General features: G+C 34.9%; 5 protein-coding genes and 1 pseudogene across 8 annotated transcripts; all 6 read left to right on the top strand.

Annotated features, from left to right (window-relative positions):
- Window positions 1-1,719: 1,719 nt before the first annotated feature.
- Window positions 1,720-2,806, top strand: LOC108862915 (DNA-directed RNA polymerase III subunit RPC10). Of its 3 annotated transcripts, none has more exons than XM_018637180.2 (4): window positions 1,720-1,856; window positions 1,977-2,094; window positions 2,192-2,282; window positions 2,561-2,806. In XM_018637180.2, exons 2-4 carry the CDS (start codon window positions 1,999-2,001, stop codon window positions 2,683-2,685), a joined length of 312 nt encoding a protein of 103 aa, XP_018492682.1. In that variant the 5' UTR covers window positions 1,720-1,856; window positions 1,977-1,998; the 3' UTR covers window positions 2,686-2,806. The 3 variants fall into 3 exon arrangements, with proteins under 3 accessions (XP_018492682.1, XP_018492684.1, XP_056866114.1); XM_018637182.2 differs by having other exon boundaries at window positions 1,740-1,893; XM_057010134.1 differs by having other exon boundaries at window positions 1,793-1,884.
- Window positions 2,807-2,951: 145 nt separating this feature from the next.
- On the top strand, window positions 2,952-6,846 carry LOC108862914 (bifunctional fucokinase/fucose pyrophosphorylase). Its single transcript, XM_057010133.1, has 7 exons — window positions 2,952-3,353; window positions 3,438-3,663; window positions 3,772-4,139; window positions 4,232-4,358; window positions 4,451-5,452; window positions 5,532-6,238; window positions 6,327-6,846. The coding sequence occupies exons 1-7, from the start codon at window positions 2,997-2,999 to the stop codon at window positions 6,717-6,719; spliced, it is 3,180 nt and encodes a 1,059-aa protein (XP_056866113.1). The 5' UTR covers window positions 2,952-2,996; the 3' UTR covers window positions 6,720-6,846.
- A 123-nt stretch (window positions 6,847-6,969) lies between these two features.
- LOC108805406 (protein LEAD-SENSITIVE 1) lies at window positions 6,970-8,304 on the top strand. The gene is made up of 2 exons (XM_018577445.2): window positions 6,970-7,284; window positions 7,521-8,304. Exons 1-2 carry the CDS (start codon window positions 7,191-7,193, stop codon window positions 8,174-8,176), a joined length of 750 nt encoding a protein of 249 aa, XP_018432947.1. The 5' UTR covers window positions 6,970-7,190; the 3' UTR covers window positions 8,177-8,304.
- A 32-nt stretch (window positions 8,305-8,336) lies between these two features.
- LOC108805407 (uncharacterized) lies at window positions 8,337-9,583 on the top strand. Its single transcript, XM_018577446.2, has 3 exons — window positions 8,337-8,665; window positions 8,974-9,122; window positions 9,387-9,583. Exons 1-3 carry the CDS (start codon window positions 8,480-8,482, stop codon window positions 9,523-9,525), a joined length of 474 nt encoding a protein of 157 aa, XP_018432948.1. The 5' UTR covers window positions 8,337-8,479; the 3' UTR covers window positions 9,526-9,583.
- A 776-nt stretch (window positions 9,584-10,359) lies between these two features.
- LOC108856585 (uncharacterized) lies at window positions 10,360-12,268 on the top strand. Of its 2 annotated transcripts, none has more exons than XM_018630422.2 (2): window positions 10,360-10,516; window positions 11,034-12,268. In XM_018630422.2, the coding sequence occupies exon 2, from the start codon at window positions 11,060-11,062 to the stop codon at window positions 12,080-12,082; it is 1,023 nt and encodes a 340-aa protein (XP_018485924.1). In that variant the 5' UTR covers window positions 10,360-10,516; window positions 11,034-11,059; the 3' UTR covers window positions 12,083-12,268. The 2 variants fall into 2 exon arrangements, with proteins under 2 accessions (XP_018485924.1, XP_018485925.1); XM_018630423.2 differs by lacking the exon at window positions 10,360-10,516 and adding an exon at window positions 10,549-10,718.
- A 2,960-nt stretch (window positions 12,269-15,228) lies between these two features.
- Window positions 15,229-17,055, top strand: LOC108861169 (CBL-interacting serine/threonine-protein kinase 2-like; annotated as a pseudogene).
- The last annotated feature ends 5,650 nt before the right edge of the window (window positions 17,056-22,705 follow it).

Genomic DNA, 22,705 nt, shown 5'->3' with positions numbered 1-22,705 from the left:
ATCTCACAGATGGACACATCAGCTGGTATTTTTGTAAATAACTTACAATGGCAAGGCTATTCTTCCGTAATATTTTTCTATTAATAAGATAGAGATAAATAAGGAATTTTGAGTTTGATTCATTTTAGAGGGATGAATTGGGCTTAAGTGGCCGAACTAGATTTTGATCCGCGCTTTGAAAGCGCGGGTTTATATTTGGTGAAAATTTTATATAATCACATTTATATAATCCGTCTTGTATATGCATTTATATAACCTGTCTCATATATGTGTTTTATATCCGGGTTTATATTCGGTTAAAACTATATTGTACATGTATTTTTAGGTTTTTAATTTTGAATTAGATATTTTAATATAAATCAATATAACAGTTTTATAGTTTTGATCGGTGTTTTGAAACCCGACTCGGACCTGCGGTTGAACGAATTACCGGTTTGTAACCCGGTATTTTTAATATTGTGATTTTTTCTAATGATAAGACAAATTCGGTGATCATAAGTTGGAAATTTGTTTAAAATATATTTATATTTTTCAAAATCGTTCTAAATGATAATGATTGTTGTCAAAATTAATAATTTTAGAATTAGAAAACCGGTGGTTAATAACAGTATCAAACATGGAAATAATCGATGCAGTATCAAACAAAGAAATAATCGCAGGCCGAAATTAAATTAGGAAACCGGTGATTAATGACAAATCAAAAAATAATTAAGAAGAAATTAGCGTAGATAGTCCAGAATATTCTTAATGAATACAAAGGAAAGGTTCTTTGGTAGAGGTAAAAAGAATAAAAATCCAAAACATGCTTGTACTTTAATAGTATAGATAAAAGAAGAGTTGTAAAAGGATAAAAAGTGCTCAAACAAAGGACCATCTGCATTAAAGATTATTGTGGGGGATCAAAGCATTCTAAAAAAAAAAATATTAAAAAAAGAAGAGAACATGAACAAACCCTTCAGCAACTCTTCCCAGTGAACCGATCCATCACTATTCACACAGGTCCCACGACACGTGGCGATCCGCGACTAATTCGATTATATATATTTTTTTCTTTTTTTTCTGGAGAAAAAGATCAAACAGAAAAAAAAAATACTTGGTGCCCCTCGTGGAGTTCACTAGGGGTGGGCACGGAGCGGATATCCGGAATTTTAAGGATATCCGTGATCCGATCCGTGTCTTACGAATATTCGATTTTTCGATCCGATCCGATCCGTAACTCTTCGGATATCCGGAACATCGGATATCCGCGAATATCCGATTTTTTTCGGATATCCGATTCGATCCGTAAAAAATAATAAAAAATTAAAAAAATAAATAAAAAAGAAAAAGAAGAAAATCTGAAATAAAATAATAATATTTCATTACTTTTTTATAAGAAAATTACATACTTTCAAAATTTTTAATAACTAAATAATTAATTTAGTGAATAAAACATTATAATACTTATATAAAGATATAAAAGTATGTATATTATATAATTTTATAAACATGTATACATATATATGTATATAACGGATCGGATCGGATATCCGTTTCTAAAAATATTAGTATTTGTGATTTGCTTCGTCTTTGACGGATATTGGATTTTAGTATTTGCTTCGATTCGTTAAGTTACGGATATTCGGATTTTTCGGATCGAATCGGAACGAATAACGAATCGAATCAAAATTTACGGATATTTTGCCCACCCTATGCAGATGCCCTCAGAAAAGAACATAATCGAAGTTTCAACTTTCAACCTTGTCAATTAAGAGAAAGGAAGGAGAATTTGAACAAAAAAAAAAAAGAAAGGAAGGAGAAAAGGAGAGAAGGAAGGCCAAAGCTGCGGCTCGTCGACGGCGGGAACGTAGAACAATGTTTAAAACCCTCTCTTCCTGTCGATCTGTGAATATCGTATTTTTTCTTCACTGTTTACCAACTGAATTGAAGAAGCAGTTTTTTTTTTTCCTTTTTTTTTATATATATATATATTTCAGAGAAGATTGAAAGTTGTGGAAGATGGAGTTCTGTCCGACTTGTGGGAACTTGCTGCGTTACGGTAAATCACAGTTCATCTGCTCAACATGTCCTTACATCGCCCGCATTGAAAGACAGGTTTTGTCTTTAATTCTTACTCGGCAACAAAAAAAAAAAGAATATCCCTTCTGCTCACTATGTCTATCTTTAGCTCTTGGGTATATGATCTGAACAGGTGGAGATAAAGAAGAAGCAATTGCTGGTTAAGAAATCCATAGATCCTGTTGTCAAGAAAGACGACATTCCACAAGGACCTGAAACTGAAGGTATATTCACTTTCATTCTAACTTGTGTTTCGAATTTTGATTGATCTAATTTGTATTCTTATTGTATCGATGATTAGTATCAGTAAGCGCAAATCAATAATTGCTAGAACACATGATTTTAGCGATTAACCGGGAGTAACAATTACATGGAAGCATTTTTTTTGTTTAAGAAGTAATTAGGAATCATCGATCCCATTGCTTCATTTTCTATTCCACTTGTATTTCATGTTCATCCTATATATCATTCTTTTCTTTGGTTGGAATGTTTTGTTGACCAGCGCCATGCCCAAGATGCGGGCACGACAAGGCATACTTCAAAACAATGCAGATTCGTTCAGCGGATGAGCCGGAATCGAGATTTTATCGATGCGTCAAGTGCGAGCAAACTTGGCGTGAGGAATGATCACCGGTGGTCTAAACATTAATAATGTCGCCCTTTGATTAGACGTGAAGTCTTTGAGTTTTTTTTTTTTTTTGTTCTACCATTGTCAGCAAATTTTGTTTGGGATTATTGTTAAGCTCAATTTTGATTCCAATGTTTGATGTTGAATCAAATCTCAATGCAAAAGTTTCAATCTCGTTGTGGACAAAAACGACGACGTACAGAGAGCTCCTCCTGACTGTTGACTTTGACTATGACTAGCAGCTGTTAAAAAACTTCCCTCGTCCACTAAACCTCCAGATTTGATTTTCCTGGGGGGCGAAGCCAAAAAAATGTCAGGAGGATCCTCGAGAAACAACATCAAGCAGCAGCAGAGGAAGAAGAAGGCAGACCTCGCCACGATCCTCCGCAAGTCGTGGTACCATTTGCGTCTCTCCGTGCGCCATCCCACTAGAGTCCCCACATGGGATGCGATCCTTCTCACTGCCGCCAGTCCTGAGCAGGCCGAGCTCTACGACTGGCAGCTCCGCCGTGCCAAGCGTATGGGACGCATAGCTGACTCCACCGTCACTTTGGCCGTTCCTGATCCAGATGGCAAGCGGATCGGCTCCGGCGCTGCCACTCTTAACGCCATCTATGCTCTCTCTCTCCATTATCAGAAATTAGGGATCGATCCGATTGCTTCCGAGGTTAAATCAGTAATTAGATCCTTGAATCTGGATCTAGGCATTGTGCAATGATCACTAGATCTGATTTAGATGTTTATGTTCTAGGTGGAAGTTGAAAATGGTAGTTGGGTTAGATTCCTGTCTGAAAAGCATGTGCTGATGCTTCATGCTGGAGGTGACTCCAAGAGAGTACCTTGGGCTAATCCCATGGGGAAAGTCTTCCTCCCACTTCCTTTTCTTGCTTCTGATGATCCTGATGGCCCTGTTCCTCTCCTTTTTGATCATATTCTTGCTCTCGCTTCTTCCGCAAGACACGCTTTCCGTGATCAAGGTCTCTTTTTTTTTTTTCCCTTACTTGTAGTAGTGCTCCAGTGATGCCCATATTCAAACTGTGTTTTCACCATTTGATTTGATCTTTTTACCTTTTTAACTTGTCAAGGTGGATTATTCATTATGACCGGTGATGTCCTTCCATGTTTCGATGCTTTTAAAATGACTCTCCCTGAAGATTCCGCCTCCATTGTTACTGTCCCTATCACTCTCGATATTGCTTCCAACCACGGTGTTATTGTCACATCCAAATCTGAGTCTCTTGCCCAAGGAGGCTACACTGTTAGTTTAGTAAATGATCTTCTTCAGAAGCCTACTGTTGAGGAGCTTGTCAAGAAAGATGCAATTTTACATGATGGACGGACGCTCCTCGACACTGGGATCATATCTGCCAGGGGCAGAGCATGGTCAGATCTGGTCGCTCTTGGATGCTCGTGCCAACCCATGATCTCAGAGCTTTTAGGAAGTAAAAAAGAGGTCCATTTTCTCATGCTTGTTCCTAAAAAGAATCCCCTTGTAGTTGTTCAAGAGCAGTTGGCCTCTTACATATGTGTTGTTATGTCTTGCAGATGAGTTTGTATGAAGATTTGGTGGCTGCTTGGGTCCCCTCAAGGCATGATTGGCTGCGAACCCGACCTTTGGGGGAACACCTTGTCAACAGTCTAGGGAGGCAAAAGATGTACAGCTACTGCACCTGTATGTTCGTACTGATCCCAAAACTGGCCATAAAACTGTAATGCATTTGATGACTCTTTTTTTAACTCTTTCTATCATCTTGTGCTGGTCAGATGATTTGCAGTTTTTGCATTTTGGAACATCAAGTGAGGTATTGGATCACTTGAGCGGAGATGCTTCAGGAATTGTAGGTCGAAGGCACTTATGTTCCATCCCTGCAACCACGGTTTCTGATATCGCAGCGTCTTGTGTTATTCTCTCTAGTGAAATTGCACCTGGTGTCTCCATTGGTGAAGATTCACTTATATATGATTCAACAGTTTCTGGCGCTGTACAAATTGGTTCCCAGTCCGTTGTTGTTGGTATTCACATCCCAAGTGAAGCTCCAGAGAGTTTCAGGTTCATGCTTCCGGATAGGCATTGTCTTTGGGAGGTCCCTCTGTTGGGACACAAGGAGAGAGTTATCGTGTTTTGTGGTCTCCATGATAATCCGAAGAACTCAATTCACAAAGATGGAACTTTTTGCGGTAAACCTTTAGAGAAAGTACTTTGTGATCTTGGCATTGAGGAAAGTGACCTCTGGAACTTCAACGCAACACAAGACAGATGTTTGTGGAATGCCAAAATGTTCCCCATTCTCACATATAGTGAAATGCTGAAGCTAGCGTCGTGGTTGATGGGTCTAGACGATAGTGGAAACAAGGAGAAGATAACCTTGTGGAGAAGCTCAAAACGTGTAAGCTTAGAAGAGTTGCACGGATCAATAAACTTTCCTGAGATGTGCAACGGTTCCAGCAATCATCAAGCTGATCTTGCGTCTGGAATCGCTAAAGCATGTGTGAACTATGGTATGCTTGGGAGAAATCTGTCTCAGCTCTGCCATGAGATTTTACAGAAAGAAACACTAGGATTGGAAATATGCAAGAATTTTCTGGATCAATGTCCCAAATTTCAGGAACAAAACTCCAAGATTCTTCCAAAGAGTCGGGCATATCAGGTAGAAGTTGATCTTCTACGAGCATGTGGGGATGAGGCCAAGGCGATAGACTTGGAGCATAAAGTCTGGGAAGCAGTTGCAGAAGAAACTGCTTCAGCTGTGAGATATGGTTTTAGAGGTAAAAAATCTAGCTAAATACCAGTATTGGTTTATATATGGCTTCAGCTGTGCGATAACTCTTTTGTTTGTGTGTTCAGAACATCTCTTGGAATCAAGCGGCAAGCCTCCTCATATTTCTCATCTGAGGGATCGAGTTTTCCAACCAAGAAGGACGAAAGTTGAACTACCAGTTCGGGTAGATTTTGTAGGAGGTTGGAGTGATACACCTCCATGGAGTTTAGAGCGTGCGGGTTGCGTCCTCAACATGGCAATAACCCTAGAAGGTTCACTTCCTATCGGCACAATCATCGAGACAACAAATGACAAGAGTGGAATCTCAATCCAAGACGACGCTGGAAACGAGCTACACATCGAAGATCCAGTAACCATCAAGACACCCTTTGAAGTTAATGACCCGTTCAGGCTTGTTAAATCTGCTCTGTTGGTAACCGGCATCGTTCAAGAACACTCCACAGGATTAGCAATAAAGACATGGGCTAATGTTCCTCGTGGTAGCGGTCTAGGAACCTCTAGCATCCTAGCTGCAGCCATTGTGAAAGGACTTCTCCAGATATCTAATGGAGATGAAAGCAATGAGAATGTTGCAAGGCTGGTCTTGGTTTTGGAGCAGCTCATGGGTACTGGAGGTGGCTGGCAAGATCAGATCGGTGGATTATACCCAGGTATCAAATTCACTTCAAGTTTTCCAGGAGTTCCTCTGCGTCTTCAAGTTGTTCCGTTACTCGCCTCTCCACAGCTGATATCAGAGTTGCAGCAACGCCTCCTCGTTGTTTTCACGGGTCAAGTAAGTAACAATAACAACTGAGAGGAAGAGGAGAGTTTTTTTTTCTTTTTTTGTCTTATTCATTGATGTATTTTTTTTTGTAAAACAGGTCAGGCTTGCTCACCAAGTCCTACACAAGGTTGTAACAAGGTACCTACAAAGAGATAATCTCTTGATATCAAGCATAAAGCGGTTGACAGAGCTGGCAAAATCGGGGAGAGAAGCGTTGATGAACTGTGAAGTGGATGAGCTTGGGGAGATAATGTCAGAAGCTTGGAGATTGCATCAAGAGCTTGATCCGTACTGCAGCAATGAGTTTGTGGACAAGCTTTTCGCGTTTTCGCAGCCTTATAGCTCAGGTTTCAAGCTTGTGGGTGCAGGTGGTGGTGGATTCTCGCTTATACTGGCTAAGGACACAGAGAAGGCTAAGGAGTTAAGGCAGAGATTGGAAGAGCATCCAGAGTTTGATGTCAAAGTTTATAATTGGAGTATCTGTCTCTAATACTTTAGCATGCGATCTTTTTGCCTTGTTTTCTCCTCTTTTTTTTTAAAGCCCTTTGTAATTTTTATATTTTTACTAAAACCTTTGGAAAGAATAAAAGAAATGTAAACAAACATCCTTTGCTTGACCTACTCGACCAAGTCGTTCTTTTCTTTGCTTTATTACGGTTGCTATGATAGCTCCATGCAATGCGAAATTTACTATATTACCCTCGCCTGAAATCAAGGTAAAAAGGGACCCCGGAAAATCAGCGACTTTGGACCTCGTTGGTGTGGATTTGGAGATAACGCCGTGAGAAGATTCCGTAACGGGTTAGCTCAACAGCTCCACTGGTTACTTTTACCTATCTCGCTGACGTCAGATCCCACCGTCAGAGCTCACACTTGTAACTCCGTTTTGCTGCATTTCCCCAGAAAAGCAAAAAAAAAAGGGAAAAGCTTTGTGTAGAGGGAGAGAGAAGGAAGAACAAGAATGGGTTTGCTAACGAACAAGATGGAGAGAGAGGAGCTCAAGGCAGGAGATCACATCTACACTTACAGAGCAGTTTTCGCTTACTCTCACCACGGTAACTTTTTAGATTCATTCATTCCTCCAAAGTTTGTTTCTTTTTTCTTCTCTGTTTCTGAAACTGTAGAGAAAGTTGTTGACTTTATCTAGAGACAGATCTTATAAAGAACAAGGTCTTTACTTTGTTTAGTTGTACTCTTATCTGTTGATGATTTGATTGGATACTGTTTTATACATACCATGAAACTCTGATGACCTTTGATTTAACTTGTGGAGATGAAACATTTATTACAGGAATCTTTGTCGGGGGATCCAAGGTTGTTCATTTCAGACCTGAGCACAACCTTAATTCACCTTCTTCTTCTTCCTCTGAAGACATCTGCCCGACGTTTCCAGACTGTGGTTTCAGACAACCAAACAGCGGAGTGGTCCTTTCTTGCCTGGACTGCTTCCTCAAGAACGGCTCGCTCCACCGCTTCGAATACGGAGTCAGCCCCTCGGTTTTCCTGACCAAAGTCCGCGGAGGCACCTGCACAACCGCGCAGTCGGACCCGACTGATTCAGTCATCCACAGGGCAATGTACCTTCTCCAAAACGGGTTTGGCAACTACGACGTTTTCAAGAACAACTGCGAGGATTTCGCGCTCTATTGCAAGACGGGGCTGCTCATAATGGATAAGCTGGGTGTGGGGAGAAGCGGTCAAGCTTCGTCAGTTGTGGGTGCTCCTTTGGCGGCAGTCCTGTCTTCTCCTTTCAGTCTGCTGATTCCGAACCCCATCGGTGTGGCGACGGTGACAGCTGGAATGTATTGTATGAGTAGGTATGCGACTGATATAGGCGTTAGAAGAGATGTGGTGAAGGTTTCCGTAGAGGATTTAAAGAGCATTGAGGAAGCTGAAGGAGAAGAGGAAGAAGATTCTGACACTGGCTTGGTTAGGGTGACTATATGATCATTTTGAGTCAGTGTTAATGTCGTTAATCATGTTATGGAGTGTTTTGTGATGGAATAGTGTCAAAGACTTTTAGCAAAGAATCAATAACTTGTAACACTCAAATAATTGTTGAGTTTGTTGTCAAATGCTCAAGTAGGAACTAAACGCTACCGTTTCATGCTAAAAGGCAGTCGTCTCTCACAAAATTAAATTAAACCAAACCGAAGAGAGAGAGGGAGAAAGAGTTTTCATAGAAGCTTCCTTTTGATCGGAGAATCAATCAATCAAATCAATCGGGGGAGAAAAAGAAAAAAAAAAGAGATGGCGAAAGTGTATGTGAAAGAGGTACCGCCGCCGGATATGAACAGGAACACGGAGTGGTTCATGTATCCAGGGGTGTGGACGACTTATATACTGATAATCTTCTTCGGGTGGCTAGCTGTGCTCTCCGTCTCTGGGTGTGCCCCTGGGATGGCTTGGACTGTTGTTAATCTCTCTCACTTCCTTGTAAGTCTTCTGAGAATATGCTCTTCTTCATTAGGGTTTACTGGATTCGAATCTGGTTATGAGTTTCTTTGTTTGTTATTGATTAGTTTGATTATTATAGGGTTTAGTGTGAATTGATATATATCAGTTTGGTTGATAAATAGCAATCTTGTCCGAGTTTTATCATACTTTTAATTACGGATGCAATTAATCAAGGCCAGTTTTGACTTGAGTAGAGAGCATTTATTTTTTTTTTTTTTTTTTTTTTTTTTTTTTTTTTTTTTTAGAGAGCATTTATTATTATTTATGTGTGGATCATTCATTCACAGGTAACTTATCACAGCTTCCACTGGATGAAAGGCACTCCTTTTGGGGAGGACCAAGGCATCTACAATGCTCTCACCTGGTGGGAACAGATGGACAACGGTCAGCAACTTACCAGCAACCGCAAGTTCCTTACCGTCGTTCCTATTGTCCTGTATGTCCTTCCTCTTTACCTCTTTTCTGTGCATTTATCCTAGTGCGTACACCTTCAGAGTTCAAACTCCCGCTATCTCAACCCGCTCATGCGTAACCTAGACCTTGCTCTCTGCATTATTCAAACTAACCTTCTAGTTTCGGAGTTCAGCTTTGAGATTGAGGACTCTTTAATCTTCTGTTTTCACTCATATTTTGATACTATTTTCTTTCGGTTTCTTAAATTAAATAAATGATGATGATATGCATTAAAAAAAAATGTTAGGTACTTGATAGCATCACATACAACAGATTATAGACATCCATGGCTGTTGCTCAACACACTCGCTCTGATGGTTCTTGTTGTTGCCAAGTTCCCTAACATGCACAAGGTACGCATCTTCGGCATCAATGCTGACAAATAGTTCAAGCCGCTTCTCAGCAGATCCATCTCTCTTATGGCAAGAGAATAAAAAAGAAGAAGAAGAAAAGCATACATAAACGTTCATATGAAGGAATTGGTTTATTGATTGTGAGAGTTATGTTTGTTGGATATTTGTAAGTAACTAAAAGCTTTCATTATGTTCTTAACAAAGAAATTCATAAATCTTTTTTTCAGTCAAATAGATTGGGTTTACTTACTGGGCTTAGGACACAATATAGAGGCCTTCTTAAACAATTGTTAGGTTTAAGGTTTGGTACAGGTATGCATGTCGTGGACTCAAAAGAGTTATCCATTAGAACACGATTGAGTGCGCGTAATGATTCGGGTGGATCTAGAAAACACGCGTCTGACTGACTATGAGATGTCTAATGACACGTATCCAATTGAAGTCCACCTGTGGTTTATACATTTTATCCAGTAAACCACTCGTTTTGATCAAAAAAAAACCCAGTAAACCACTCGTTTAATCTTATAAAGCATTTAGAAAACAAAAAAAAATCAAATTACAATGATCAAGATTTGTTAACTTGATAAGAAAATGGTATTAGTTGTAAACTTTAAAGCCGACAAAATGAAAGGAATGAATGATTAATCAAAGATAGAATAAGACTAATGATATTTTTGTTTTTCCCATTGTGGTCCATGTAAGAAAAAAAATTAAAACGTCTTATCCTTTTAAATAAAAGTGGGGTCTACAGTACATGAACCGTCGATTCTCCCATTAAGCAACACGTGTAATCAATCCAGCGGCTTACAAAGCCAACACGTAATCGAAAAACTGTGTCGTTTTAACTAAGAAGTTTCACGAAAGAAAAATAAACTGTAAAATTTCGGTTCGAATCCATGGCCATGGGGCCAGAGTGCGAAGGAAGAAAATAGAAAAGCAGAAAAGCCAAAAGCTTCGGTTGGAAGATCACTTCATTTGTTTAGGCAAAAAGATTCAATTGGAATCTTCGAATTAAATTAAAATGGTATCGTTACTCAGTTTTTTCTTTGATGATCTCCTTCTACTATACAAATCTTTTACTCTGTTTCTATTGTCGTGTCTGATTTACATTAAAAAAAAAAGTCTCACTTCTCTTTTGTTAGTTCGATCTGATTGTTTCCTCTCGAGAAACTCAGCGATGGCTTCATCTTATGGTTTTGTTTGAATTGGCCTGCTTCTGATTTTTGGTAAATTTCATTAGTTTTCTACAGAACAAGTTGAGTTTGTTTTTTTGACTTATTGCATGGATCTGTCAGAAATTCATTAATGTTTTTTGCGGAGATTGTACTTGTAATATATTTTTGTGAAGATGCTTGAATGATCGTCGCAAAGACTTGCGTGTATGTTGTTTAATTAAATTATTTTAAAGCAGTCCCTTGTATATGAATTAATCATTTGCTTAGAAGCAATCTCGTAAGTAGCAAATATACTCTTTTACTTCTTGAATATTTTTATCTTTTGATTTTGCCTTTATTCCCCTTGTTTTCTCCCTTAATTTTCAGGGTTTCTTAACATTGATGTGATAATAATGGGAGCAGCTGAAGTAAGAGCACTCTGGCAAAGAAGAGCAAGCCGTTGCTTTATTGTTCATGAGGATGCTACAATGCCTCCTCCGAGGTTAGCTTGTTGCCACCATCAACAACAACAACATTCTTCTTCTTCCTCTTCGGGCAAAAACAGCTTTTCTTCTGCAAGTTTTGGAGATTCCTTTGATTTCTCTTCCGATACCAAATGGTGGCTTAAAGGATCATCTGGCTTTGATGAGGAGATTGCAAACTCTTTCCTCCAAGACACCAAATTCCATGAATTCGTCGACTTGACCGGGATAAGTAAAGAAAAAGAAGAAGAGTATAGCTTTATTAGTAAGAAAGATACAGCTACAACTCCATGGTGGAGAAGCACTACGGATCAGGATGAATTAGCTCTCTTGGTGTCCACTAGATCAGTTGATCATCATATTCAAAACTGTGATCTTCCTCCGCCCCAGAAGCTCCACAAGAGCATTCACTGCACTACTACTAGTAGCGAAAAAGGGTTTCAGACAGCAGTTACTAAATCACCATGGAACAAAGGTGCTTGGAGCGATCGGTTTGAGAGATCTTCGAGTTACAGCAGCAGTAATAGCAGAGATAGCAAGAACGGCAGCCCAAAGTCTTCTCCTAAGAGCGATGATCTAAGCAAAGCTCAGCTTTTAGAAGCACTGAGACATTCTCAAACCAGAGCAAGAGAAGCAGAGCAAGCGGCTAAAGAAGCTTGCGCCGAGAAAGACCGTTTGATAACTATCTTGATGAGGCAAGCGAGTCAGATTTTAGCTTACAAGCAATGGATAAAGCTTCTTGAAATGGAATCTCTTTATCTGCAGATGAAGAGGGAAGAAGAACAAGGGCAGGTCGAAGGAATGAATCTCAAGAAGAGGAAGCAAAGAGGAGAGAAGAAGAATAAGAAGTTGGGTGAGATTGGGAGATATATGATGGCTTTTGCGTTGGGGTTTAGTCTCATTGGTGCTGGTCTGCTCTTAGGTTGGACTGTTGGATGGTTGTTTCCCTTCTAGAGTCTTGAAAAAAACACGTCTTTTGTTTGATCACTCACTGATCTTTGCAGGAAGTTAGGGTTTTAACTTTCACTTTTCCTCTAAAATTGTGTGCATGTGTGTTGTCTTCATGTATATATATGTGTGTGATATTCCCTTCCTATATTTAAGTTTAATATTAGTTTAGATCAAAAGATTTAGAACGTTCATGGTCATTTTCTAAAAACATTTTCGAGACCCAGTTTATAGTTAAGACCGTATTTAACCCAATTACTAACTAAAGCCCATATGTCCTGGAAGCCTTGCGGTTATAACTAAAGCAATCTTGTGTCTTGCTGGCCACGTTATGTCTTTATTTTCATATGATGGTTTTTTAGTATTCATAGACTTACAATGTAAGATTGTTAGTTTTGAATTCACTATGGAAGCTTTGACTCATTACTTGGATTTCTTTGAAAATATAAAAAGTTGCAGAGAATCCAAATATCGGTTTACTAGGGTCTAACTAGTGCCATCATTACGAATAAGTAGGAAAAGGAAAAAAATGCAGAGGAACAAAATTATAAGAATGAGGAAAGATATAAAGATATTATTTCTTATCAATTTTGGTTAAGAACAAATTTTTTCTATATTTCTTTAGAATAAAATGATAAGAAACCGAAAGAAAAAATTATTCTTTATAAATGGTAAAACAAATTAAGAATAATAAAGATCGAACTATTCTATTTTTTTTTATTACCAGTTAGACTCTTAAGGTGTAACTGATGATCAAAAGAATGAATGAGAATAGCTAATTTCTCTTTATTCCTTAAATTTGACACCATTTATAAGGAATACGAATAATTAATTCATTTTCATTCATCACCAGTTAGACTCTGTAACTGGTGATCAAAGGAATGAATGAAAATAGCTAATTCCTCTTCATTCGTTAAATTTGACACCATTTATAAAGAATAAAAATAATTAATTCCTTTTCAATCCTTAAATTTAATACCATTTATAAGAAAAAAAATTTCTTCAATATTCCTTCTCATTCCTATTAATTTAAGGAATCACAAAATCATCTAATCTATTAAAGGAGAAGTACATTTTGTACTTAACCTTTAGTTTTCTTCAATATTTACTTTTTGTGCCATTGGTATTAAATACAGTGTTTTGTCATTAAATTAAAGGGAAAATCGCATAAAAAACCCTCAGAGTGTCACTTACTAGCACTTTAAACCCTGAAGTTTTTTCACTAACACTTTTAATCTTCAAAGTGACATTTGTATCATAAAAAACTTTCAAATCAAAAAGTTGACCTGTTCAGCAGGTAATTTTTAAAATATAATTATTTAATTAATAAAATAAATAAAATAAATAAAAAATTCAAAAATAAATAAAATCGAAAATTTTAATAAAATTCGCAAAAATGAAAAATTAAATTAAAATTTTAGAAAATAAATAATTTTTTAATAAAATAAAAATAACTAAAATTTTATAATAAATAAGATTAAATTTAAATAGAGAATAACTATATAAAAAGTTCATAAATTTTTAAAAATAGAAAATTCAAAATATATATTTTTTAATTATAAGATTTTTTTTTCAAAAAATATATCATATCATCGTGGACAATAACAATTTCAAATATATCACTAGTGATGATGATGGTTTCTGATTTTTATTTAACTTATGATTTTTTAATTAAATCTTACGATTTTTTTAATTTTCTGATTTTTATTTATTTTATTAATTAAATGATATATTTTCATAAATATTATTTTCAATGATGATATTGGAAATTATCATTGGAGATATGACAATTATCGTCATTGTTAATGGTTATGTGAGAAACCATCATCGTCACTAGTGATATATTAGAAATTGTTATAGTCCACGATGATACGATATATTTTTTGAAAAAAAATCTTATAATTAAAAAATATATTTTTAATTTTCTATTTTTAAAAAAATTGTGAACTTTTTATTCAGTTCTTCTCTATTTAAATTTAATCTTATTTATTATTAAATTTTAATTATTTTTGTTTTATTATAATTTTAGAAAATTACTTAATTTTAAAATATTTATTTAGTTTTCTAAAATTATAATTTAATCTTTGATTTATGTTTTCATTTTATGAATTTTATTAAAATTTTCGATTTTTATTTATTTTTCAAATTTATTATTCATTTATTTATTTTATTTTATTAATTAAATAATTACTTTTGAAAAATTACCTGCTGAACAAGTCAAATTTTTGCGTTTGAGGTTTTTTATGATACAAATGTCACTTTGAGGGTTAAAAATGTTAGTGAAAAACCTTCAAAGTTTAAAGTGCTAGTAAGTGACAATTTGAAGGTTTTTTATGCGATTTTTCCCTTAAATTAAACCATGACACACGATTTTCCTTATTAGTAATAAACCAATGAAATTTAAAAACCATTGTTTTTTTTTTTTTTTTTTGCGAACTTAAAAAACCATTGTTAGACCACTTGCTCATCGGTTACCCACATATCATTCTATGCAATTAAGAAAACACAACCTAAATCATGCAATTACAAAACATCACAAAATCATTGAAATATACGTGTTCAAGTTTCTGTCAATTCCATTATTAATCGCACTTCCATAAAATGATATCATAAGATTCAACAGATCAATAATATGTAATCCCAAATGGCCATATTGATAAATCGTCGATGTTGAATGTTGGTTGCCCTTTGTCTATCTTCATAGTTTCGCATCAGGGTTGATATTGAATGTTGGAGGCTATTGCTCTTTCTTCTAATAAAGACAAATTCATCAAAAGATATATTATTTTAGTATAGATCTTACATGCAAGTCCAATCTACAATTTTTTTTACATTAATATTTAGATAATATTTGTATGGACTTCAAACATCTTCTATGTTTCTCATCTAATAGCAAATGTCGAAAAGATTTACAGAGGAGATAAGGCAAGAAGAGAGGCAAAGCGGTGGAGTAGAAGAAATTCGAAAGTAAATAATATTTTTAGGTTTACAAGATAAAAACGTGTGTGTTTTTTTCTCGAAATAAATTGTAACAGAAACTTAGTGACTTTTCAATATGTTATATTTATGGGAAAATTTCATAACTACACTTTATTTGGTACCACTTTTCATATATACACTTAAAAAAAAAGACATTTTCAAAAATACCATATTGTCTGATATGTAAAAGACTAAACAAACCTTCTCTTATCTTCAATCAATCAACGCCCTCTTTTCAGATCCATTTTCTCTTTCATCGAGATTTGCCAATTTGCCGTCACCGTCGCCGTAATTCATGATTTGTTTAACGAATTCGTCGTCTTCTTCATCAAGCTCCGATTTCGTCTTCATCAAACCTGTCGTCACTGTATTCATGAGCTTCCCCATCGTCTTCTTCATCAAGCTTCAGCTTCATCTTCATCAACAGTAGGCAACTTCGACAAGGTCTTCTACGGAAGAAGAAGCGTTCATACAAACGAGAGTGTAGCTATCAAGATGATCGACAAGGACAAACTCAAGAAGGTCGGCCACGGCCCACAGCGAGCAGATCAAGAGAGAGATCTCCGTGATGAGTCTCGCCAAACACCCCAACGTAGTTGACCTGCACGAGGTCATGGCAACAAAAACAAAGATCTACCTCGTCCTAGAGTACTGCAAAGGTGGAGAGCTTTTCAAGAAAATGGTCAAAGGCAAACTCGCTGAGAACGTCGCTTGGAAGTACTTTCATCAGCTCATCAACGCGGTTGACTTTTGCCACAGCCGTGGAGTGTATCACCGCGACGTTAAGCATGAGAATCTGTTGCTTGACGAGCACGATAACCTCAAGGTTTCTGATTTCGGTTTGAGCGTGCTTGCGGAGAGCAAGCAGGGAGACGGTCTGCTTCACACCGCTTGTGGCTCGCATGCCTACGCTTGTCCTGAGATTGTTAACCGTAAGCCGTATGATGGGACTAAAGCGGACATATGGTCTTGTGGTGTTGTCTTGTTTGTGCTTTTGACTGGTTACCTCCCTTTCTATGCTTCCAATCTGATGGATATGTATAGGAAGATCGCCAAAGCGCAGTTCAAGTGTCCTCGTGAGTTCCCTCCTGAAGCAAAGAAGCTGTTGTGTAAGATGCTGGATCCTAACCCCGAGACTAGGATCACTATTTCAAGAATCAAGGAGAGTTCATGGTTCAAGAAAGGTTTACCAATGAAGCAGAAGAAGCAAGCTGTTCTTATTCCCACCATGGAAGCTGGTCCAAGCAAGCCGGCGCCACAGCTTGCAAGCATGAACGCTTTCGATATCACCGCATTGTCTTCAGGGTTTGCTCTGGGAGGACTGTTCGGAGAAGTGTACAACAATAAAGAGTCTAAGTTCACGTCTAGAAAGCCTGCTTCGGAGATCATATGTAAGCTGGAGGAAGTGGCCAAGGTTTTGAAGATGAAGATAAGGAAGCAAGAAGCGGGGCTGTTTAAAATGGAATGAGAGAAGGAGGGGAGGAAAGGGAGGTTGTCGATAGATGCGGAGATATTTGAAGTGACAGAGACGTTTCACTTGGTTGAGGTGAAGATGTGTAATGGGTATACGATGGATTATCAGAGGCTGGTGGATGAGGATCTTAGGCCTGCTCTGGGGGATAATTGTGTGGGTTTGGCAAGGGGAGAACGAGAACGTACTGCAGAGATAGCTGAAAACAAAAGCATTGAGATAAACAAAAAGGGAACCATTGTGAAGAACTAAGAGCCATTTTTTACATAGCATTGCATTCATTGTAGATTTAGGTGATTGTTGTAACCTTTTACATTTTTTATTTTGCTTCCGTTCGTGAGTTTATTGAGGTGTGGTTGATACAATGGTAGAGAATGTGGCGATAAAGTGTATAACTTTCCACATTGTTACGTTTTATAAAAACTCTGTTTCAGCTGTTGACTTCTTGTGTCAATAGTAATACTCATATATTACAATTGTGAAGTACTATAAGAGTTTATAAAGAAATTCATTACTTTTTATAAGACAATTTATAGATTATATATAACGGTTTATAAATCTTTTATTTAGACATTTATAAGATTTTATAAAACAATTTATCGATCATATATAGGGATTTATAAAACCATTTATTAGGTTCATAAATCTATTCATAATTAGTTATCAAAACAATTTATACGGCTTTCTAAATTTCTTATTAAAGTATAATTCATTTATAATAATTTATTAAAACAGATAATAAGGATATGTATACCAAACTTGAACTTAAGGGCTCTATAAGGGTTTGTTAAAATTTAATAAGGTTTATATAACCATTAAGAGTTAATCTATAAGACTATATACACAAATAAAATAAGGAATTAATATAAATAAAATGTATATTTATAAAAATTAATAAATCAACTTCTAACCCTTAAATTAGTTTCGAAATCAGTTTTTAAATTAACTTATAAACCATTATGAATCTTTTATAAGGTTTTAATACATTAAAAAAAAAACTTATTCAGTGAGTTTATATACCTTTATATATCAGCTTACAAACCCTTAAATTAGTTTATAAATATTAATAAATCAACTTCTCAACCCTTGAATTAGTTTATAAACATTTATAAACCCTTAAAAATCAGTTATAAGAATATATAAAAATATTTATGAGGTTTTATGACATCATTTATAAATATTTGTAAAAATGTATAGAGGTAATTTGTTTATAAATTCTTTAAAATCATTTATATGAATGTATATAAACTTTTTATAAAGGTCTCCAAATCATTTATAAGAATATTTAAAATTATTTATAAGGGTTTAATTATTTAATCATTTATAAGGATTTGTAGAATTTCAAAAGGTAATTCTTTTATGAAGTCTTATAAAATTTTATAAAGGCTTATAAATCATTTATAAGGGGTTGTGGATCATTTATAGAAACTAATAAATCATTTGTAATGGCTTATAAATCATTTATAAGGGTCTTTGAATCATTTAAGGGTTTGTTAATCACTATAAGATGTTTATATATCATTTATAAAAGTATTTATATCATTTACAAAATTTCATAAACTACTTATAAGCTTTATAAGTCTTTTATAAGGGTTTATAAGTTATTTATAGGTGTTTATAAATGGTTAATAAATAGTTGGACATGTGTATCCATGGTAAATAAATAATTTAGAACAGCTTTTAAATCCATACAAAATTTATCCATTCTATCATCGTCAATTGATTCCAAATGCTCATCACATATGCCAAGAACTACACCCTTTGGTATAATCAGTTTTTCGTTATTTGTCTTTACAAAAATGAAACATCTATAGTGATTAATAAAACTATTCATGTATGTTTATAAAAGCTTATAAAACCAATCAAAAGGATATATGAAATAATTTTGTATATAAATCATTTATAAAAGTTTATAAAACTATTTATAAATTTTATAAAACCTTATAAAACCATGTATCAACAATCTATAAAGTTTATAAAACATATAAAAGTATTTATATAACTATTTATAAATGTTTATAAAACTATTTAAAAGGGTTTTAAAACTATTTACAAAAAATTATAAGCTATTTATAAAAGCCTCTACATTTATTTATAAGTGTTTATAAATTAATTTACAAGGTTTATAGATCTATTTATAAGAGTTTATAAATCTATTTATAAGGGTTTATTCAAAAGATTATAAGAATTTAATAATTTTCATAACACAGTTTGTAAGAGTTTATAAAACAATTTATAAGTGTTTATAAATCAGTTAGAAGACTTTATAGATCGTTTATAAATTCTTACAAAAATTATAAGTAAATTTTTATGAAAGTATTATTATGTTTATAATTCTCCTATAAATGTTTGTAAATTATGTATAGTTATTTACAAAATCATTTTCTGATCAAAAGCATCATTATTGTATGTGTAATTATAGGATTCATAAATCATTTTGTAATGATTTATATAATCTTATAATGGTTTATAAGAGCTTTTTTGTTTGTGTTGAGGGGTTTAGGACATATTTATAAGAGTTTATAATAGTTTATAAGAATTTATAAAGGGATTACAAAACCACAATGTTAGATGAACGCCTCAGTTCTACAGATGCACATAATGTATACAGACCAGATATATAGCCTTCTAGGACTTTTCTCACAGCAAAAGCATGATTAACAAGAGTATAACAGCTCTTGTTATTGGCTTCTTCATTTTCACCTACTTTACAGCTCCCCTTGTCCATCAACTTGAAGCTCGTGAAATGGTATTGATGCATTAACCTGATCCTAAATCATCAGATAGGTGTAAAATAATAACTGAATTCCTCGATCTACCAAGATGGAAGTTCTTCATTGTAGCAGGTCGTACTTCTGTACAAATCTGGCAAGCTTGGAACTGGAATCAAAGATCAACATGCTATAGCAAAGCATAAATACAAAGAAGTAACAGAACCTGTTTAACGTGATCAATAATGGCAACCTGGGGCACCAACAAAATAGTGTTGCAACAAAATCTTCAATAAAAGAAAATAAAAGAACATAATATCCAGTTGGATCAACAGTACTAGTGAACAAAGAAGTGTTGCATGCATATCATCAAGCCGTAAGCTCATTAAAAACACTTATAAGTCATTTATAAACTCATATAAACCAAAATTCAATTAACATATATTTAATAAATGAAGTGTGTTTCTCTTCTCTGCAACTTGAGTAAGCTCATTTTCTTGGTGATTGATGTTGATATCTATGTTTTGAAATATATTTTTTTGCAGGTTTGTCTGTTGTTAAGAACAGAGGGGGTGAGTTAAAGAAGATCTCATTTGTGGCTCATTCGTTAGGAGGTCTAGTTGCAAGATATAGGGAAGCTGTATGAACAGCAGCTTGTTATAAAAGTTGTATGAGTTTAGAAATCAACAGAGTTTATAACTACTTAGAAAGGTTTATAAAATAATTAATAATACTTTGTATAATAATTTATAAGAGTTTATAAAAAGAATTTATCAAGTTTATACACCATTATAAATGATTATAAAATAATTTATAAAGGTATGTAAAATTATTTGTATGAGTCTATAAACTATTTATAAAGGCATAATAAACAAGTTATAAAATCTATAAACCATTTATAAATGTGTATAAGAAAGTTATAAAGTTTATAAATAATTTATAAGAGTATGTAAAATAATTTTTAAGGATGTAAATAATAGGGGTTTATAAATCATTTATAAAGGTTTATAAAAACAATATTTAAATTTTATAAGGGTTTATGAATTATGCTTAGTTAAATTTTAAGGGTAAATTTTATAAGTAGTATGCAATTCGTTGATTGTTTATCAAACATGAGAGAAAAACACAGTACCAAATGCTTCAGAAACTTTTCGTAAGAGAAAGAGGACCATCAAAACAGACTAAAAGTATTTCATCCTCAATACATTCTGAAACTCAGGTAGCGATCTTACTTCAACATATCGGTCCAGTCTACCATCTAAGCCCAAATGTATCATAACACGAGAAACTTGCGGATTTTTTCAGTACATCACAAGTTTTCGCCCTAAACCTCTGTACAGTTTGAAAGAGAGACAAGCCAGTTGGATTCACACAAAAAAATAAGCAGGTATGGTTCTTAGCAAAGGGTTTCTTACTCTGATCAAGTACGTCCCTTTAGCTTAAAAAAGAATATCTCATTATCCAACATACTTACAGTAAATCTATGTCTACTTAAGTGAACCAAATTACGAATACGACCAGGGAATATATAGAAATGAAGCCAAAGCTAGTTCATTTTCACAAAACTTCGTATGAGCTTGTATGCTCATCCATAAAATGGTTACTGCTGAAGTCCAAGAAGACACTAAACTAAACTTAGCTAGCATCATTGTCAATCATCGAACAAGGAGGTTCAGAGCATCAGACCTGATCAAGAACAACATCAGTGATCATATCCCCAGCCACCTCCTTAGACTCAGAAACCACAGCCAACTCCTCGGCCACCCACTTCCCCCCACCAGGAGCACCCACCATCCCACCAACCCTCTGCAGATCCCTCATCTTCTTATGCATCCCTTTCGCCGCCTTCTTCCTCGCCAACGCAAACACCACATGATCCATCCCTTCGTCGTTCATATAAACCTCGATACCGATCTCGTCTCTACAAGGCACCACACAGTTAAACAGCCTGGAGATCAGATTGTGCCTGCTCTTCAGCTCCCAAGGTCGCAAGAAGCCCGTGGCAGTATCGGCGCCCGCTCGTAGAACTTGAACACGTTCGTCGCTTCTTTTAATAGCAAAGGAGAGTCGTCTTCTCCTTGGCCGACGCCGAGCAAGCTGAAGTTTTTCTCGAAGATTGCATCTTTGAGAGCGAACTTGGAGGCCCAGGAGAGAGCGAGGCTCTCGTTGTAGCGTTTCCAAAGGAAGTAGTTGATTAGGTAAGGATCAAGATCGAGACGCAGACGATCTCTACTGTATACTAGGAAAGCTTCTTCTTTGTCTTCTCGGGGATGTCAGTGTCTTCAGATGGATCTGGAGTCTGTGGATCTGAAAGAGATTCAGAAGCAATCGGTGGAGATTCATGCTTAATTAGTTAGGGGTATAAAAGTACTTTATCAATTAAAAATTTAGTGGTAAAGTTGATTAATGTAGAAATGAAAAGTGGTATCATGAAAGTGGTATATTTGGCAATTTCTCTATATTTATATGGCCCATTTATATTTTTAGTTTTAATAATAGGCCATATAGACTACTGAATATTTTATACAGTAATGTAATATACTTGCACAAATAGATTAACATTTAGGTTGATATATAGATTAAAATTTGTCATCAATAACTATCCAGACTTAATTAAAGTTAGTGTAGGATAGGCTCGTGCATTAGGTTAATACATAACAAAATCCAACCTTTTTAAAATTTAGTTAATGGGTCCATTCTACTAAAATAGAGATCAACTTTTCAGATACAAAATAAATAGTCCATTTATATATTATAATACAGAAAGTAAACTCAAATATATATAAATACTATTGTTTATACAGGCACCTAGACAATTTTTTAAAATATTTTTTAAAAGTTGTTTCGTTCATACATAATTTGCTGATTAAACTGGCGCACCGCCTAAACCTGTTTTTAGAACACTGATTGTATTACTAATTTTTTAATAAACTAAAACACATTTAATGCAAATATTAAGATATAAGTTCAATATGACTTATGTTTTAATAGTTTAGATAAATATTTAAACATACATAAATGTTTAAAAAACATTCAACAAAAATCTAATAACGTTGATCACAATTTATAAAGCACAGTAATTACCAATAGTTTATAAGTTTACAATGATCTTAAAACTAACATAAGTCAAAAACTAGTTACTTATTAAATCCGGGGAAGAACAACAAAGAACAAGTTTTCATATTGTTTTGTTCATCTTCGTTCTTTTATTCATTGTTCCTATTATTCTTTTGGCGGTCACCAGTTAGAGTCTTAGAGAAGCATTGAGAAAATATATATATCTGAATTTCATATCTATGTTTGTTAATTAGAGAAGCATCGGAGCCTTTTAAAAGTAATAGAATAGCCTTTTGACGTCAAAAAAAAAATATATGAATTTCATATCATGTTATATCTGTGTTTGTTTTTATGGATATATATTATTTATTCATTTTCTGGTCAAATATGATATTGTTTCTTTGTTCTGAA

This window comes from Raphanus sativus, chromosome 5 (assembly GCF_000801105.2).
Source record: "Raphanus sativus cultivar WK10039 chromosome 5, ASM80110v3, whole genome shotgun sequence".
NCBI classification, from domain to species: domain Eukaryota; kingdom Viridiplantae; phylum Streptophyta; class Magnoliopsida; order Brassicales; family Brassicaceae; genus Raphanus; species Raphanus sativus.
This window is presented reverse-complemented; position numbering and strand designations above follow the sequence as displayed.